Here is a 19,639-nt window from a genome sequence, read left to right on the forward strand (position 1 = left end):
ATGCCAGGGCTTCGCAGTACGGGTCACAGCTTTTCATGCTTGGAAAGTTGCGCCTTAGGCAGTGTCTTGGGTCCCCCAGGCAAGGAATCTGTAATCTGCACTATCTGAGTGCGGGGTGGATGTGAATGTCTCCTCAGTCGGGGCAGGAGGTTGGAAGAGGCTGAAGGTGGCATACATGGGTTGGCTGGGAGGAAGTGTTTGGTGAAGAGAGGTGGTGTGTTACTTCTGTGAAACATGCTAGTTTAAAATAAAAGAGCAAGTAAATAAGTGGTAGAAGTACAAGTTCGGGTCAGAGTTCATCTCCGTGATGCTTGGAAGGATTCGGTGGTTGGACTGTTACTGGCTTTTGCTCAGGAGGTTGAAACCCTCATTGTCCCCAGCCCGGCTGCTGCTAGGAGAGCGGGAAGGGAGTGGAGGAGTTGAGGGACAACCCAGGCTGGGTTGGTGCTGCTTTAAGAAAGGGGACTAGAAAACCACCCCAGAGGAAAGAAAGGGCTTTTGTGCTGGCATGTCTCCTTGGGGTGGCTTTTAGCTGCTTGTGTGGCCAGTGGCAGGAATGGTTGGGACGGCAGGGACAGCAGGGACACGGCTGTCTTCAGTCCGAACACGTTGTGGCACTTCAGTTTCTGTTGCAAACCTACCGTTTTGGGAAATGGCTGGTTTTAGCTAACTAGCACCGACCCTGGAGTCAGGCAGCCTTGATGAGGATGTGAAACCTGCCTGTGCTGCACCATGTCCCTGTCTGACGGGACGGGCAGTGACACTTCTCCTTGTACAGGGCCCTGCAGTGGGGCTGTGCCAAGGCTGGCTGTGCCCAGGCCCCACAGGGCCCTCCCGTGGGGCAGGAGGAAGGTGTTTCGGTGGTAACACAGGTGGTCTCAGCAGAAGCGTTCGGCTCTTCAGGACCTGGCTGCAGCCTCCACCCTGAGCCAGCGTTGCCTCTCATACTTGTGGCCTGGCTAGGTCTCTCTGCAGCCTCTGAACTCTGCCATTCTTCCATTAGGAAATTCCGGGCTTGTGGCTTATGCCTGTGAATTCCCAGGTCTCATTTGTAATCTAGAATGACATGGTTTTGATCCCTTTGCTGAATAATATTATTCAACAGGACAGTAATTTAGTAAGAACTCGCATATTTAGGCAAATCAAGATGTTCTCACTAAAGCTGAATCCTCTCACTCTCTCTCTCTGCCCTCTTAGGAAATGCCTCCAATTTTTCATGCCCTGTGGTTTTTCTTCAGAAGCAGGTGTCCTCTTTGGGGCCCTTCTTGGCTCTTTAATTTCTTTCGTAAGGTTCAGTGGTGAGCAATAAAGCACAAATAGTCCCTTCCCTTTTGTCAGGAATGCAGGTGTTCCAGGCTGTCCCCGGGGTCAGCAGAAGGCTAAACCAGGTAGACTTTGGCAGGTCAGAAGTGATGGAGTCACAGAACAAGCAAGCCAAGCCCAGGGTTATGAAGGAGACCCATCAAGAAGCAGCCAGGGACTGGGATTTCCATCAGGCCGTCATAATTCAGGGAGTATTTTATGGGACTGAAAAGAGGTTTTTGTCACTGTGGTGAATGTCTGTGTCCTGTACCGGAGCTCTGAAATACAGGCTGATGCTGCTGGGGTGAAGGGCATTGTGTCAGTCCCTCTGCCAAACCAGCGCTCCCACCCAGGGCTGAAGCACACACGAGGCTGTGAAGGGAAGAAGGATGATGGAGAGGCCCAGGCAACCCGGGAGGGAAGCGTGCAGTTAGAGGAGCACAGAGCAGAGATGGAACACATCGCAAGAGGAAAGGCAAATCACTGGCATGGGGAAGGGAATGTGTGTGGATCAAAGTGTCAAGCATGCTTCAGTTTCCTCTTCTCTTGACCCATGAAAGCTTTTTTTTTTTTTTTTTTTTTTTGGAAGCAAAAGTATTTTACACTTTTACATTTACACAAAATGGGTTTGCACTGGCTTGCTAAGGCCGTACACCTTCAAGGCTTTCCCAGGGAAATCATGTAAATGTGAGTCACCAGCCTGCGTGAGCTGTGTGCTCCTTGGAGCCCAGCTGGCCAAGGTGCCCGCATAGAGTGCCCACATGGGGTGTCTCAAGGGCTCTGGTCAAACTACTCCATGCCAAACCTGGATGTTTATCCACGTCTCCTGTGCTCAGCTGTCTAGTGTGCCCTGCAGCAGGCCCGCAAAGCCCCAGCCTTCTTCCACTGCAGAGTCCCAGCCTTCTTCCACCAACTGTGGGACATGTGGCCAGTGCCACAGCATGTCCTGCGCCTCCCCTGCAGCTAGGCCAGGCTCACCTCTGAGTGTCCCAGCACTGCAGAGGGGTCTGGATGTGCACCACTGCCTTCGGTTGGGAGCTTGTTCAGGACTCAGTACTCTCCTCCTGTGGGAAATCCTTTTGGGTTACTAAATTGCTCCCACCTGCTGCCGTCCAATGGGCAGGATGCTTGGAGTGTGTCTTCTGTGAAAGGCGTCCTAAAGTATAAAGTTTTAATGAAGAGTTGCCTGGTAGGAGAGCAGTATCGTCTGACATGCTTGTTAAAAAACAGTCTTGTTTAAAAAATACCGAAGCATCAGCTCCAGGTCTTTCAGAGGCCTGGGAGGAGCAAGTGCTCTCCTATGGCATATGAGCAGAGTGGTATGAAATCCAGAGAGGCAGGAGAGCAGGGAACTGTTGTCCCATGCTTTGATACACAGGTATCTGCTGAATCTCCAGAGAGCTAAAAAGCAGCTAGGACGAAAGCCAACACCTTCTTTTGTCTCCATGCCCAGAAACCTTGGCCCAGTATAGCCATGCTGCAACCAGCGTCAGCCCTTGGAACAGCAGGGAGAACAAATTAGACCTAATGACTTTGGTGGGTAAGGGACAGAGAAGGCATCATCGGGAGAGCATCAGCAGCAGAGCCGGGGTTCCTGCTGCGTTGGCAGGCGCACGGCAGGATGCAGGACACACTGGCCAGCTCTGAGGAGCAATGCTGACACGCACACACTCGCTCCTTCCATTTTCCTTTGTTACTCATCCTGCAGGCCCCAGCACGGAAAACGTGAAGCTCCCTGCAACATCCCTTCCCTGTCGGATGTTGCTCACAGCATACGTGCCCGCAGGAAGCCAGCGGCTACCCAAAGCGACAGCAGGATCAACACGAACTCTTTGCTGCTGAAGCGGAGCTATTGTGCAGGACATCCTGGAGGGACATGTTTGTGGGAACCAGCATGCGTTCAGAGCAAAGTGACCCTGAATGCTGTGCCATCTTGCTGTCCCCTGTGCCTGTCACCATCCCTGAAGGCGTCCTGTGCCCACTCCCAGCTGAGCGCAGATCCCGGCTCCTGGCCCTGTCTTGCTGCAGCAGTTTCAGCTGGAGTCTGTCCATCTTCAAAGCCTGTCTGCATCCACAGGCGAGTGCAGCACCATGAAACCTCCCAGTTTGGTCTGGCACATGGGTCTGAGCCAGGTATCCCACCACAGGGATGTTGTGACCTGCTGGTGAGTGCAGTGCTCTTGAAAAGGAAGCAGGACACAGACCCCCAATACCCCAGTGTATGTGACATGGCATGATCCCTTTCCAGTTGAGGTCCCTGCATGCAGTCCTTACTTGACTGGCAGTGTCCCACGGAGCCTGTCCTGCCTGGAGCAGCAGTGGCTAATCCAGACCTTGGGGAAAGGGGAGCAAGGACTTTCTTAACCTACTTAACTGTGAAGACACACGCTTCTTGGGGGCATCCCTCAAGGCAGCTGGGTGGGAAGGCTCCGGGTTGTTGGGGACATCCCTCAGGAGTGCTCCAAGGAGGGACCTCAAGGACATGCAGGCAGGCGTTATTTCGGGTTGTTATCCTGGGAGCAGGTAGGGCACATTACTACTCTGGACACCCTGCCCTGAGGCCAGCAGGGACAGCACCGAGCTGTCCCCAGCGCAGTAGTGTCTTCTCCTGGTATGGCATGCGTCCCACAGCTCCAGGTCACACTGCTGTTATTTGGCAAGGTGCCCATGACATGCTGCGTATCACCAGGTTCCCTGAGCCACCAACCTAGCAGAGCACTTCCTGGGGAGGGGAGCAGCCCTCTTGCCGAGTGCAGACCAGAAGCCAGGCCCGTGCCTGCACAGCGAGCTCGGCTCCTGCCTGCAGGACCCCACACACCAGCCTCGTGCCAGTCTTCATCCCCAGGGCAGCCGTGATGCCCTGCTCCACACCTGCACCTCCCTGCCAGCTGGAACCCGGCAGGGCGATGGAGCTCTCCTCGCTTTGCCATAGCAGGGTCACTTACTGCAGGCGGCATCAGGTGTCACATGGCTCCCAGTTCCCCTCTGCCACTGGGGCTTTCCTTGGCTGGCCCAGTCCCTGTTCCAGGTGAACACAAACGCACCTTTGCCGCCACAGAGAAAGCCCAGCAGACACACACAGCCGCCTGACAGCTGGCCATTGTGGGAGGTGGTCTGTGAGCCCCGAGGCCCTTGCTCTTCCCAGGATGAAAAATCCTCACTATTTTCAGGGCTTCTTGCACCCATGTTGGATTTCACCCTCCCAGAAGCCCTAGCTGAGAGCCTAAACAAGATTAGGACCAGCATCTAGGCCTTACAACAGCTAGACATGACCTTATCTTATTTTTCTTGTATATATATTTCCTCTCTCCCTGGGTGTCCCCATGCCATGCTGTCTCCACAGCATAAGTCAGCAAGCGTGTCCCTGCCTTGCCTGGGCAGTCTGGGCTGGTGGCTCCGTTCCCGGTCACCTCTTCCATGTCAGCTCATCCCAAGCAAAGGCCCTCAGCAGTGACAAACACCCTCCTTTCAGTGTCTTTTGAAGAGCTGTCCTTTCCTGCTGCAAGGCTGAGAAGTGCAGCATGAAGGCTGTGGGTCCACGGTGGCTCCACCAGGCTCTGCACTGAACTTGGCTCGGGGCTCCTTCCCAGCTGGTGTGGGCTCCGCCAAGCTGGTTGGCTTGTCCTGCTGGTGCACAGAGCGGAGTTTTGGGGGGCTTTTCCTTGGTCTGGAGTAGAGAGGATCACCACACTGCTGGGCAGCCAGCACCACCTGTGCCCCTACCTTCCTCCCCAAACTGAGCCCTCCCAGCCGAAGGTCTGAGTGGGGACTGTGGGGTGAGCCCTGCGCTGTGTCCTGGAAGGGGTGCCGAGGCCAGTGGTTCGGGGATGGTCCCCTGCTCTGTCCTGCCCAAAGGACTGTGTGTGAGCAGCAGGGTCTCTCTGGCAGCAGTTTGCACTGGAGTCACCAGCTTGACGTGAGTCCTGCCCAAAGCCACCAAACCCGTTTGTTTGGCATGGGGAGAGGCAGTGCCCAGGCAGCCCAGGGCTGCGCCGTGTCCCCTCCCTGCAGCAGGATCCGGGTGGCTGCCAGCAGCAGTGGCACAAGGAGAGGCTTGGTCTGCACCATCTCCTTCCCCGCCACGGCCGAGGGCTGACTTCTGGCTCAAGCACCCCGCAAGCAGCAAGGCGGCCAGAGGAGCAGCGGTGGGAGGAACAGGGGTTGGGAGGAGAAGGGAAAACTGAGCAGCAGAGTGTTTGTGGCAAGGCTGCTTTCTGCAGCAGGAGCTGCCAAGCTTCTGTGCATGGGAAAATGTCCGTCATGGGGCCAGTGCGGTGAGGTCCCGGTGTCGGAGGGAGCTGCTTCCTCGGGCTGGGCAGCGGAGACAGGGGGAGATGGCACTGGGGGGCACCTTTCATGCCGAGGAAGGGGGAGCTGGCTGCACAGCGCTGCCTTGTCCGGCCGAGCTTGCCTGCGGATGCGCATTGTGTCCAGCCGTGCCAGATGTCTGGCTCATCGAGGGCTCTGGTCGAAGGCAGGGACCCGGGGAGGGAGCACGGAGGGTGGACACTTTGTCTGGGACATAACGAGGTTTGCATTAACGAAGGAAGACAGGAAATATTGCGTCTTAACTGGACACTGGCCAGCCCCACCGCTCCGCAGCCCCCAGCGACATTTCTTTTTTCTTTCTTACACATCTTGGAGGCAATCAGCTGGGCAGGACCTGGAGAAAATGAGCTTCGTGCTCCGGCCATGTGAGCAGCGCAGGGCTAGGGCAGCCATGGCAGCCAGCACAGCTGGGGCCTCTCCTGCCTCTCCAAGCACCCGGTTGTGGGTGCAGGAGCCCCAGGGTGCCACTCACTTGCACCTAACGATTGCAGCGCTGCCGCCCGGCCATGGCCCCCCGCAGGGCCCCCATTCCCCCTCGGTCTCTCTAATTTGTATTAAGTATCCCTTCCTCTCGGGCTTTCCTCCTCCCCTTCTTCCCCCTTCGTCTCTTTTGTGAGTGAATAATTTATGGCACTTTTCATCTTCCTGGCTGTTGTTGCAGGCAGGCGGCGGTGGGATGCTCTGCGCCCTTCTGACAGCCACCCTGGGCTGGGCACGCTGCTCCGGCCCATGCTGGTGCCACAGCGGGTTGGGGACAGGGCAGTCCCCTCCCAGTAGCAATGGGGAGTCTCAGGTGGGAGCAGTGATCTCTACCGCTGCCCCGCTGGCTGTGGGCAGGGAGAACCATGGCTGGTGGTTCCATGGTGGTCCATGGGGGACCGAGGGTCGCTGGTGGGACCCAGCGATGGCCGCAGCGGCCGAGGCTGCGCAGGTGGGTGGGCGGTGGCCGAGGGAGTGCTGGCCAGGGGCTGTGGCTGCAGTGGGGTCCAGGCAGGGCCGGGCAGCCCCTGGCCCACCGCATGGTGCGGGGCTGCGGCGAGGTTTCCGTGGGCTGCTGGCTCTTACATAAGCTCATTGTTTTCCGAGTCAAAAGAGGTTTTGTCTCTGCTCTGGAGATGTGACAGGAGGAGGAACAATTTGCCCCATTCATGTTTAACTCTGCTTTTGGAGAGCGGTGTGGTGGCCTTCACCGACAGAGACGTTAAACCCAACCACTTCCCTGCCGTAAAATCTCCCGGGGAGCAGGTGTTGGAAATCGCCCCTTCCCCTCCTGATCTCTGCAAATCCAGCACCACAGAAATCAAGGATAATCCAGCAGCCTCTTCAAAATGAAAACGCTGAGCCCTGATTAATTCATTTAATAAGTGACTGATCTCCTCCTCCCCCAGCACCGCGGCCCAAGAAGCCATTTTGCTTCTCGCTCTTGTAGGCTGGGCACCGCCGGGGAGATGCCAAGGCCGCAGCACAGCCATGAGGCAGCTTCCCCATGGCCTCCTCGCTGCTCGCCTGGCCTGTGCAGCAGGGCCGAGGAGGGCAGCGTTCCGTGGGCCGGGGGGCCAGGCAGCCTCTGCTGGGCTCTCCAGCCTCACTGGCATCCCCTGCACAGTGCCGGGGTCTCCTCCGCCTCCAGCCCGTGGAGCCCCAGCTCAAGGGGATTAAACAGGGGAACGAAATACTCTGCTTTCTGACCGAAAGATCAAACCGGTTGTAAGTGACATTGTTTTTACAGTTCCATCTGCTTCAATTAGGGCACGGGGGTGGAGCAGGGTGGCTCCCAATTATCCTCATTAGAGGGGCTCCTTGTGAAGCCAAGCTCCAGCCGTGAGCAGGGAGCTCACCAGGCTCGTGCTGGTTGATAATGAATATATTCATGGCTGCACAGCCTGGCCTTGCTGCCTGCTGCTGCCGGAGCCCTGCTTGTTGCGTGTGTTTTGGGCACTTGCTGCAGAAAACCTCTCCAAGCTCAGAAGTTTGGTGGATTTTACCAAAACGGTGATTCTCTGGGAGTGCAGCCAACACAGCCCTGCCACTGCTTAGCATCTTGCCACAGCTGCTGATGGTGGGGCGGGAGCCTAAACCTGGTCCCAGCACCTGAGGTGGGAGGGCGGCTGTTCCTTCTCCCCCCAGGTCCTGCTCTGCTGTGGGGTGCCCCAGCCACTCCTTGGGGCTGGCCGTGGGCTGGAAGATACCCCAGCAAAGCTGCCTGGGGAGCGGCACTGGCACCAGCAGCGGCACTGGCACCATCCCCATCCCATCCACACCAGGAGAGCGCAGTGCTCCCTCCCCAGCCCACCTGCATTTTTAGGCTGGCTGAGGCTGCTGCCATTTGGACCCAAGAACCTCGGCAATCTGAATTGGTGGCCATTTCACTGCTCACAATACTGAGATTAATCCACTAATTTATATGCAGAGCTTCTGGGAGAGCATAACTTGTAAAAATGTAGAAATAAGAAAATTATCTGTAGCTAGTGGAGTTCATCCTTGGTGTAAACTATATTGTTCTTTTAGTAGGCGCTAGTCCCTTACTTTAGATTCCCATTTCATTTTCTTATTCCACCTGGACAGGTTCCTAGAGACATCTTCCTCTTTGTTTTCAATATTCTTTGGCTGTAGCAAACCCAAGGTTTGTAAATGCAGCAGAGTTGGGTAGAAACTCGATTTGCCGTTGCTGTGTGTGTTTTGTGCAACACAAAAGAAAACTGGAGACATTGAGAAGTCGGGGCGTCCCAACCTCACCCACGGAACCCTACCCAGTGTGAGCAGCTGATGCAGGACTGGTACTTCCTATGGGGACAGGAGCTTGGGGACTGGGGGCAGAGCTGGGGACTGCTGGGAGGCTGGAGGTGGATAGGCAAGGGCAGAGCGGGATGCCTAGGGAGGAGTGGGGGGGCTTAAGGCGGATGGGGGATACTCAGAGCAGGTTGAGGATGCTCAGAGCAATGCAGGGATGCCCAGGGCAGTCTGGGGATGTTCTGGGCAGACTGGGGATGCTCAGGGCACTGGCATGGTCTTCTCCCAGGTGACGCCTCTCTTGGTGCCCTTGCCTGGCAGGGGCTTCATAGCATGGAGGGTCCCCACAGTGTGGGCAGCTGTGCCGGGGGCTGCCTGCCACCCCAAGGAGCCGGCAGAAGGTCCCTGCCACCGGCCTGGGGGACCGGTGCTGATTGGCCCTGTGGTGCTGTTGCTGTGGCCGTGCCCGGGTTGATGGCAGGCCCTGGCGTGTGGCTCGTGCCTCTGTGCACGGGAATAATTCTGCTTAATCCTTCTGAGAGGCATCACTGGATGAGGCTGGAGCCTCCCTCTGGGAGCCCCGTCTCGCCTGGCGCAGAGAGCAGAGCAGGGGGAGGGACAGCCGCCATCCCTCCGGCAGGGAGGCCTCTGTGCCCCCAGCCACCTGCCCGCTGCTGCACGGGGCTGCGGCCGGGCCAGCACCGCTCCTGCACCCACACCGAAGGGGCAGAGTGCCAGGGGTGGGTCTGGCTGTGCGCCCTGGCAAGGTGTGCGTGGGGCAGAGCTGCAGCAGCCTGGCCGGGGCAGAGACCCCCAGGGCGGGGGTGGTACAAGAGCTGAGCTGGGCAAGCCGTGCTGGCAAGCAAAACCCACCGGGGCCTGAGAGCACCGAGAGCGTCAGTGCCCTGGTGCGATGGGACGGGAGGGGTGTGGGGGCAGGAGGGGGCAGCGCCCTCAGCATCCTGCCCCACCAGGTCTGGCCGAGCCAGTGGCAGAAGCCCTGCGGCGCCCACTGCTGTGGCACAGGGACAGGAGACCAGAGCGGGTCGGGGGCAGCGGGAGGGTGCCCCGGGGTGGTGCTGGCTGCCCCGGCATCCTGCACTCCTGGGCACGCAGAGCCAGCGAGAGCAAGGGCCTCTGCCTGCAGCCGGCCCTGTGCCCTGTGCCGGGGGGTGCCGCCTGCCGCCAGCCCGGAGCACCCGGCACATAAACACTGCCCCAGGGATTAGGTCAGCTCTGGTCATTGCTCAGACGAATAAGTGGATCAGCACAAGGGAAAGGAGGGGGAGGGAGCTCTGCTGAGTGGGGAGCTCAAGTGGGGACCTTTTCATTTCGGGGCTCGTGAGGCCAGGAGCTGCCTTGGCGCATGCCCGAGGCTGGGCAGCGAGCGCTGGCCGCCGTGGCGGGGCGGCTGGGGACACGCAGCAGCTGCCCCGGCCGGACCCCACGCTCAGCTTGGATGCGCCAGCGTCCTCGAGTCCGTTTGTTTTACGGGATACAAAGTCCTGGGCTGCCGCGGGGTCACGGGGCGCTCGCCAGGCCGCTCGTGGGAGTTCCCGCTGTGCTGGTGGGGAGGAGCAGGAGGGCGGGTGGCAGCAGCCGGGCACTGTCACACCGCCGCGCCCGCACAACTTTGGGGCTGGAGCCCTGCGGCACTGCGGTGCGGGGCCGCCCCAGAGCCCGACCCATTGTCCGGCGGCCGGTGGTGGCCGCCATCTGCTCGGGCTGCAGCAGCTCCTTTGTTCGCGCCCGGCAGCGCGCGCAGGAAGCGGCTCCCCACGTGCTGCGCCCTTTCCCTCGCGGAGGCACCTAATGAAATAAAGGATTTACTGCGGCAGGGAGGGAGGGGGAAGCGGGTGAGCAGTTGGAAAACGTAGTGCCTGGCCCCAAGGCAGGGCTCTAGGCCGAGGGCAGGCAGAGCTGGGTCAGGCACAGCGGGGGGCAGGCAGGGCTGGGCGCAGGCAGCGCCGGGCACGGGCAGGGCTGGGCTGGGCTCTGCTGCAGCTGGGCTGTTCTTTGGAGCAGCAGAGGGCAGGAGGTTGGCGTGGTGGGAGCCATGCGTGGGCAGGGGGCCGGTGCCAGGAGCTGGGGTGTGAATGTGACCGAGACAGAGCAGGAGCTGGGCTGTGCACTGGGTGTGCCGGGTCCCCAGCTGTGGGCTCTGCCTGTTGGGATGGTGGGAGAAAGGGATGGCCGCGCCGCTGCAGCTGCCGTGGGGATGGCTCTGGGGTATGGGGAAGCAGGAGTGTCCGCATAGGGTATAGGAGGGCTTTGACTGGGGCAGGAGGGACATCCACGCAGCCCCTGCCCCTCCCCACCACAGCATGCCAAGGAGCCTTGCCAGGCAGCATGTCCCCTGTGAACAGAGCTCCTAACGCTGCTTCCAAGTGGCACAAGCTCAGGGTTTTCCACCCAAGCCAGCCCATCCCCATGTGTTGTACCCATGCCCCCGCACTCTGCTGGGCAGCACATCCCTGAGCCGCTGGCTCCGCAGGTTGTCATCTGCCACCACACCCAGCCCCAAACTGGGCTGGGAGGACCTCACGAGGAGGCAAGGGACCTGGTGGGGAGAGGCAATGCCCCTTTCTCCTCCCTGCAATGCAAACAGAAAGCAAAAAGGACCAAATTCCAAAGTTCTTATTCAAGCCCAGGTGCCACGGCTCCAGGCGGAGGCGCAGGGACTGTTACCTGCCGGGGCATGGGCATGGCAGTGGCCAATGTGCTTTGAGGAACGAGGGAGCAGAGCCATGTGGCGATGGTCCTCCAGGCGCAGGCACTGGTGTCTGTACCTCCTGTTGCTGCATCCCAGGGTCGAAGCGTGGCTGGGCCGGGCCAGATCGCGATGGCACAGAGGGTGACTCCCCGACCAAGTGAGCCCGGAGCAGCCCCGGCCGGGCAGGAGCTTCCAAAGCAGCAGCACAGCCACGCTGCACGTGCCAGCATCCCACAGGAGGGTTTGAGGAGGGCTGGCGCTGTGGGGACAGAGCAGCTTGCCCACCTCAGGGAGGTGGTCGCAGGGTGCCATGGTGGTGACCACACATCCTTCTTTGCAGATGACTCCTCGTCAGAGAGCTGCAGTGGGAATGGCTCCTCCACCCTGAACCCCTCCACCTCCAGCAGCACGCAGGGCGACAGCGCCTTCCCCGAAATGAACGGGAATGGCACTGCGGCCCCCATGGACTTCACCGCCTCCGCCGATGACCAGCCCATCAACCTCTGTGACAAACTCACACCTGCCCACGTCACCCCTTCCTACCAGTCGGACAGCTGCAGTGCCGACGGGCTGCGCAGCAGGGTCAAGTACGCGGTGAAGACCACGGCAGAGGTACGGGCCAGGCTGCAGGCAGCTGCTGCTGGGGCTGCGCGAGACAGGACAGTTGTGTGTCCTTGGCCAGAGCCGGGCACGGGGCATGGCACACTGGGCCATGTGTAAGGCACCCAAGGCCAGGCAGGGAACACGGTCCTGCCCCTGCACCAGGAAGGCACGGAGCAGGGACGGCAGAGCTGGGGGCCTTTCCCATGTAGGGGTGGAAGGAGGGACGAGTGCTGTGCTCGCACGCCGCTGCTGCGGCAGAGCAGCTGTGCCTGGCCACGCTCCAGGCTTGGGGCTGCTGCTGCTCAGCAGAAACTGGCTGGAGTGCCGAGCAAGCAGTTGGCAAAGGGAAGGAGAGAGGGAGGGATGGTTTGGGAGAGCCGGGGCATCCCCACGCCGCACCTGCCCCGGAGCTGGGGCTCTGCAGCAGGCTCGCCTCCGCCCTGACCAGCTGTGCCACTGCCACCGTGCAAGAAGGAGCCCGTTCCTGCAGGGTCCGAGCAGCATTTCCTGCAGGATCAGGCAGAGCCACGGCCCCCAGCAGCCAGAGCCACACTGCCAGCACTTTGGGCCACCACAGGTTCCCTGAGGCCACCGTGTGTCCCCCTACCCCAAGCAGGCAGGAGCTGGGCTTCGAGGGAGCCTGACTTGTGAGTTCATCTCCCTGAGTTGCAGGAGGATGTCAGGGAAGGGGACAGAAACAGTGGGCCAAGGAGAAAGGGCTTTTTCCTTGTTGATCCTGGGCAGGGGTGGGCAGACAAGGGCTGCATGTGATAACCCCCGTCTCTTCTCAGTCCCCTCCATACAGCTCTGGCAGCTATGACTCCATCAAGACAGAGGTCAGTGGCTGCCCCGAGGACCTGACCGTTGGCAGGGCCCCCACGGCCGATGAAGATGACGATGACCACGATGACCATGAAGACAACGATAAGATAAATGATTCGGAGGGAATGGATCCAGAGAGGCTAAAGGCCTTCAATGTAAGGAGGGCTCTGCAGAGAGGGTTAGCCCACCTGCTGCCCGTCTCGGTGGTCCCACTGTCTGTCTTCTCCTTTGCAGATGTTTGTGCGCCTTTTTGTGGATGAGAACCTGGACCGGATGGTTCCCATCTCCAAGCAGCCCAAGGAGAAGATCCAGGCCATCATCGAGTCCTGCAGCCGGCAATTTCCCGAGTTCCAGGAGCGGGCGCGCAAGCGCATCCGCACCTACCTCAAATCCTGCCGCCGCATGAAGAAGAACGGGATGGAGATGGTGAGCAGCTGCCCCACAGCCCTGCTGCTCGCTACTGCTCCAAGGGCAGCAGGTCCCTGAGTGTCTTCTCTGCTTGTGTCTTTGCAGACCAGGCCCACACCGCCGCACCTGACCTCGGCCATGGCGGAGAACATCCTGGCTGCCGCCTGCGAGAGTGAAACGCGGAAAGCAGCCAAGAGGATGCGGCTGGAGATCTACCAGACCTCCCAGGTATGGTGCTTGCTGGTAGGGCTGGAGGCGGGCAAGGGCTGGAGCCAACAGCACACTAATGTGGGGTGGGGAAAAGGAGAGATGTTTCTGAGCAATTTGACAAAGCATTTTTAAAGGCGCTTCTAAAGGTCAGAGGGCTGAAGAACAGGGCCTATGGTACATCCTGAGACTCAGGCCAGCGGGGATGGGGACAGTGGTTTGGACTGGCCACGCTGCAGCCATGGGAGGCCTGGCATCCCCGTGCCGTCCCTCCCAGTGGCCGCAGAGGACAACCAGGCTCCTCGCTGGAGTAAGTCTGTGTTTCCCCTGCGCAGGACGAACCCATCGCTCTAGACAAGCAGCACTCCAGAGACTCCACAGCCATCACCCACTCCTCTTATTCACTGCCAGCTTCATCTTACTCCCAAGACCCGGTCTACATCAATGGAAGCCTGAACTACAGCTACCGTGGCTACGGGTCCCTGGGGGGCAGCCTGCAGCCGCCCGCCTCCCTGCAGACAGGCAACCACAGTAACGGTAAGCGGCCGCACGCTGCACCGGGGCCCACGGCAGCACAGGGAGCCCACCCAGCCATCGCCTCCGCCCCACGCCTGGGCTGTGCACCATGGGCTCCCGGCACCCTGCGCTGAGCTGGTCGCTGGCGGGGGGGCAGGGGCTGCTCCTGCGGGTCATGCCAAGGCCAGTCATGGCAGCACCTCCCACAGAGCCACTCGGAAAGCTGCACTTCTGCAGCCGACGGAGGCCTCTGCCCGGCTCCTCGGCTTGCCTCATCAGTGGGCGGTTGATCGTTGAACTGAACTTGGAAGGACGGTCTAGGTGCCACTGGTGGAGGGAATGAGTGTCACTTAAAAAAAAAAGAGAATCTGTACCAGCTATTAATTATTAACAGGAGCGGTCGGCTATCACTGCCCTGATCTTGTTGCCGGTATGAGCTGTTCCTTCCCCAGCCTGCATCGGCTGCTCTTGGAGATGGGGCCGGGGCTGGCGCAGCTGGGGGCTCTGCACCAGTACCCGGGAGAGCCCCCATGGGAAAAGCCCTTGGGAAAATGGGACCGATGCTGCAGGGCAGGAGAGCAGAAGGAGAGTGCAGGCGAGCAGAAGGAGAGTGCAGGCATGCCCTCTGAGGGGTCTGCCGAGTTAGGAGCGAGTGATCAGAGCTGAGTAGCCTGGGGCCAAGCAGGGCCTGTGGTGAGGTCCTGCGGTACCTGGGGACTCTCTGGTGCCCAGGCTAGAGAGGAGTGGGATGGGGCAAAGCAGCCCCAGTGTGCTCTGGGCTCCTGCCCTGCCCCTGCCTACCCTGAGGGAGTGAGGATTTGGAAGGATGTGATTTCCGGAGCCCTGAGAGATGCCTGTCTGGGATTAACTCTTATCATCCCTTCCTAATGCTTCTTAACCCTGAATAAAGATACCACCCTGGCCTCCAGCTGCTGAGACCTAATCCTTGCAGCCATGGCGGAGGCAGCAGTGGTTCCTCCCCAGAGCATCACAGGCCCCCCCGGCCCCCCATGCTGCAAGGGACCCTCCTTTCACCCAGCCCAGCTGCAAGCACTGGCTCCTTGACATGAGACAGCAAACATGCAGCAACGTCTTGGAGCAGCCCCAGCGAGCGCCTGGCCCAGGAGAAGCAGACGGGCCCTGGGTGTAGCACGCAGCGGCAGCACACAGCAGCACCTTGCTCCTTTCTAATAGATTTTTAAACCTTTGCTTTGCTATTATTTTTTGCCCTTTGCCCAAGCACTTGCCCAGTCCTTTAGAGGCAAGAGCATGCTGCCATAGTGCTGGCTTCTGCACCTCCTCCTCCCTCTGCGAGCAGAAAGCCTGCCGGGGTTCGCTGCTCAGAAGAATCTTCGCCCTCCATCCCCCACCTAAGTCGATTCTTGCTCAAACCCACTCCCCACTGCCAGCTCCTTCCCCTTTGGTGAGCTGGGAAACGGGCTCCATTTACTGCTGCCCTTTCTGTCCAGTGAAATTGCTTTCGCATGAGAGCCTCCTCCTCCTCCTCCCCTTCGCAGCATAGAAGTCCTCTGCCAGTACTACTCCTGCTGCAGCATTTGCTGCTCCAGCATTGCATTTCTTGGACGAGTCCCTTCCCACCCTGGGGTGTGGGCTCCCCTCCCTGCCCTGGTCCCCAGTGGGACCCGCCTGTCTCGGTGGGCTGCAGAACTCTCTCATCCTGGTTTGCAATCTGCTGTAGCACTGGGTCCCTGCTCAGCATCCCTGGTGTCCCTCGGCTGTGTCAGGCCACCCAGCAGGAGCTCAGCCCTCCCGAAGCCTTTCTCCAGCATCACCAACTGCTCCATCAGCCGGCAACACTCCAGCTCACAGCCAGGGGATTAATTCAGTGTCTTCTCTTTCTCCTTACCCCAGGCTGCAGCCTCGCCTGACTCCTCTCCCTAACTAGTGTCATATCTCTAGTAAACATCTTTCCTCATCTGTCTTCATTTGTATTGATCGTGTGGTTCTTGCACCTTGTTTGGCTTCTCATACTTAGTCCAGCATGAGGCTAAATGGGTTTTTCCCCTACCTTTACCTGGCTGTGTCACTCCTCAGGCTGTGTACCAGCTCTCCTGCCAAAGTCTTCCACGCGCAGCCACCCAGACTGGGCTGCACACACATGCCTGTGGTTGTGCACCAGTACCTGCGGATGGCCAGAGCTGTGGCTGGCAGAGTTTGTTTCCTGGGTCTCAGAGAACTTGATAATTTGATGATTTTTTGCAGGTTTAAGATCACAGGGTTTTGTGAGCTGGGAGCAGCCATGTGTCCTGTTCTGCAGAAGACGGGCGCACATACATGGCCAAAAAATCACATGTGATAGAGGTGCAGCAGAGGTGAACTTAGGAGAAGAAATTATCCCTGCCCATCAGGCAGATAATAGATTTAGCAGAACTTAGTTCATTTATGGACTGAGCCCCAGCAATGTGCAGCCCAGTAAGCCCATCTAGCCTCCCACCCAAACCCGATACCTAAGGCAGAGCTTGTAACTGTGTTGGTGGCCGGAGTGGTGTGCAGGCGCCCAGGCAGGGCAGGTCTCCTCGCCATGCAGCACAGCCTGGCCCCGCATGTGCTGGGCACAGACGCGTTGTTACCCAGCACTAAAGCAGGGAAACACCCCGTGTGGGATGTTACTCACCATATGCAGAGGAAAAACCAGACCCTGGAAGATGACTGATGTGGCAGGTATCCCCCAGGCACTAGTTTAGCTCCTAGCAGAGCGCGGCTGCAGACTTTCCCTTTGCAGAGTGGATGGGACAGGCTGCACGATGGGATTTTTTTCACGTGCACTCTGAAGGCTCTTTCCGTGTGGCTGTGGTAGAGGCAGTGGCTTGCTTGTGCTAGCTGCCTGTGCTGCCCACCTGCGCTGGCTGCGGCAGGAGCTGGGGCTCCTCACCTTGTCTGGGGCACCACGGTTGCGGGGACCTTCCTGCTAGTGCTGGGGTCCTGGAGCAGTGGCTCCCGCTGGGATCTCATCATGGCAGGACAGACACGGGCATGGCTGCTCAACCTGAGCTTCCCTCTTCCTTTTCCTTGGCAGGTCCGACCGATCTCAGCATGAAAGGTGGGGCCTCCAGCACGGCCCCCTCCAACAGCACCAGCAGGGGAATGCAGGCTGCCCAGCTCAGCCCCACGGAGATCAGTGCGGTGCGGCAGCTCATCGCTGGCTACCGAGAGTCGGCGGCGTTTCTGCTTCGATCTGCAGACGAACTGGAAAACCTCATTTTACAGCAGAACTGACTCCCTGTGTCTGCATCGCTCCTCTATCGAGAAGACAATTTATACCTGCTAGAAAGAGGCTCCCAGCGGTGTCCTGCTCAGGACCGCCATCGTCCTCCCATGAAGTGGCGGGTACATGTAGTTTTAGAAGGTGGAATCCAAAAGACCTGTTTTCTTTTACACTCCAAGCACCTGGGACTTCAGGCACAAGGACATGTTTTTGAACCGTACCAACACCTGTGCGTCCGGCCGACCAGAAGCCAAATCTGCGGCTTGGAAGGATGTGGGACTTTCAAGGGCAGAAGGGAGCCTGGGGAGGTTTGGGGCTGCAGATGTATTTAGAATGACCTTTGTGGACCCAAATGTTAGATTCCCATCCCCGGATAATTTCCAAGTCTTAGGTGAGCTGAATCACATATTTATTGAGAAATGGACCCTCCTCTCCCCTTAGTAATTTATTTTTCTGAAAATGGATTCTTTTGAGTTTGTACAGATTGCCAGTTTTTTTGTCTGTCTGATCAGAAGGAATTTGTTCCTGTGAAATAACACATTCCATATCACTACACTACTAATTTCCAGGCACCTCTGCCTGTTTCTCTGGGGAGCCCTTGTCCCACAGGGAGCAAGTTTGCCATCCAGCCCTAGACTTCGAGGCTGCTCAGCCTCCAGTAAGTGTAGGTGGCAGCTGAACAACGGAGCAAGCAAGCATCCTGCTTAGACCTTTGCTCTAAGCGGTCCTGTAGCAGCAGTGGGGTCTAAATCTCCTGCAGAGACTCGGCAAGCTCAGCAGACCTCCGGCTAGAAGGACGTCTCGCACTCATTTAAGTCATTGCAGATAAGAGAAGGAAGGAAGGAAGGAAATACCTGAGAAACACTGTCTTGCGCTCACCATCTGTACTCTACCTCACACTCCATTGTGGGCTTCTTCCAGGACTGGCTGAGCTGGTCCTGGGGGACAGTGAGTGTCACAGACGCATGGATCATGCCGAGGAGGCTGGAACCAACCTGGCAGATCCAGCGGATCCGCTGGGGTCCTGGTGCTGGGCGGCAGCTCGCTCCCACCCCCTGCGCCCGGCTGGGTGCTTCAGGCCGTGGGAGACCAGCCCTGGGCTAGCACCGGGACAATAAAACCCTTTAGGAACTGCACGGGTGTAATAAAGGCTAATGCCGGTCTCTGCCTGAAGAGCGAGCTCAGTGCGGCGAGCTGCTCACCCTCCTGCAGAAGACAGAGACAGGCCACATTCAGCAGCAGAACTGACAAGTCCTCTCCGGGGCCCAGGATCCTCCCCTCTCCCTGCTCACAGTCCTGGAACAAGCCCACAATTCCCAAAGTGTGGAAAAACCGTAGTCCGATGACCATTCTGCCCCATTACCACCCCCCCACCCCCAATAATGCACTTCATTTTGCTCAGTGCAATACCTACTACCAGTGCTGCTAAACCCAGGGACTTCGCTCAGGCACAGAGCTGCCGAGCCGAGCCGAGCCGAGCCGAGCCGAGCCAAGCAATGCAACGCGCTGCGGAGCCGTGCAGGGCAGCAGAGCTGGCTGCCAGGGATGCCAGCTCCTCCTCGCACCCCTGCGCCAGCACAGCCCCCCAACCCGGGCAGGAGGCCTCGCCATCAGATAGATGCTCGATAAGTGTAAACCCCTGTATGCTCATAGGGAAGGCAGATCCCTTCTCTCTCCAGAGCCAGCTTTTTTCTTTGCCGGCCACAGGGAGCTGGCGGGCAGAGGCTGGTGCTCCACGGGAGCTGGTGCCGCTGCTCGGGTTGGAGATGTTGCAGGTGGCAGCGGCCGGTCCCAGCCAGGAGCGGCCGCAGGCAGTTTGCTCAGTAGCCTTCATCCCTGGTTATACTCCCCACACACTGGAAGAGGAGCAGGACCTCTGCCCTGCTCTTAGTACAGGAACAGCCACCGGCTCCTGAGGACAGGCTCGCCTGGCCCGGCAGCAGAAGGGATTAACCGTTGCATTGACTGTTTTCCCCAAACCTTAAACTTTCCGTAGCATTTGGAGAAAAGGGACCTAAGCCCTGGCCGTTTGGGCAGTCAGGGTGCCTGTGCAGGGAGGGTGGCCTGTTAGACCCGAGGCGATGCTGGAAGCGGGAGCATTGCGGCCGCCTCAGGCGCGCCGGTGCCGAGCGCCCCAGGCAGGAGCGATGGGGGCCCCAGCCCCCGCCAGGGCTCAGACTCACGCTTTCCCCAGCACTTCACAAGCCTGCTTGGTTTGTCCACTGCATCCTCCCATACTTGGAATTTATGTAAATATTTATTTTTGTGTGAATACCATGAAGTAAGAAACCTTTGACAAAAATATGTAACCGCAGCCATTTGTGAAAGTCTTAACGTTAAGGAAGGAGAGGCAGAGACAATCGCTGTCCCGGGATTCTCTCTCTGCGCGTTATCCCACCCGAGTTGGTGCCTCCCTCCCCGTCAGAGGCCATCGAGAACATTTAGCCATAAGTTTGCCATCCAGTTTACTGAAAAAGAGGTTACCCAGGGGCTTACGGACAGATCACCATCAGCTACAGTTTGTTTAAAGTTTTATTTATACAAGTTTTAGCTGTCGTTACCAGATCACCTTTGAACTTGTCTTAGCATGTATTGAAGTTTAGTAGCTCTTACACTTTGTTAAACTGCTGTAGAAAACAGATGAGGCTCATGGTTGCATAGGAAGGTCTACCCTGTCCTAACAACTGATGTTCATAACTGGCAGCTGAATGGTACAGACTCAGATTTCCAAAGCCCCGGTGACAGCCACATCTGTGACAAGTTATGAAACAAATGGGATTGAC

General features: G+C 58.5%; 2 protein-coding genes across 6 annotated transcripts in view; both read left to right on the forward strand.

Annotated features, from left to right (window-relative positions):
* Positions 1-17,338, forward strand: part of NOL4L (nucleolar protein 4 like) — a 61,165-nt gene extending 43,827 nt beyond the window's left edge. For all 5 annotated transcript variants that reach the window (XM_055814278.1, XM_055814279.1, XM_055814280.1 and 2 more), the window contains 6 exons: positions 11,415-11,686; positions 12,469-12,654; positions 12,734-12,925; positions 13,013-13,135; positions 13,450-13,651; positions 16,668-17,338. In XM_055814278.1, coding sequence (XP_055670253.1) covers positions 11,415-11,686; positions 12,469-12,654; positions 12,734-12,925; positions 13,013-13,135; positions 13,450-13,651; positions 16,668-16,867 — 1,175 coding nt within the window. In that variant the 3' untranslated portion in view covers positions 16,868-17,338. The remainder of the gene's footprint in view (positions 1-11,414; positions 11,687-12,468; positions 12,655-12,733; positions 12,926-13,012; positions 13,136-13,449; positions 13,652-16,667) is intronic.
* Positions 17,339-17,907: 569 nt separating this feature from the next.
* The window catches only part of BCL2L1 (BCL2 like 1), a 198,433-nt gene continuing 196,701 nt past the window's right edge, over positions 17,908-19,639 (forward strand). Inside the window, exon 1 of the mRNA XM_055814298.1 lies at positions 17,908-17,925. The gene's annotated coding sequence lies outside the window, so the exon portion shown is untranslated. The remainder of the gene's footprint in view (positions 17,926-19,639) is intronic.

This window comes from Falco peregrinus, chromosome 9 (assembly GCF_023634155.1).
Source record: "Falco peregrinus isolate bFalPer1 chromosome 9, bFalPer1.pri, whole genome shotgun sequence".
In the NCBI taxonomy this organism is placed as follows: domain Eukaryota; kingdom Metazoa; phylum Chordata; class Aves; order Falconiformes; family Falconidae; genus Falco; species Falco peregrinus.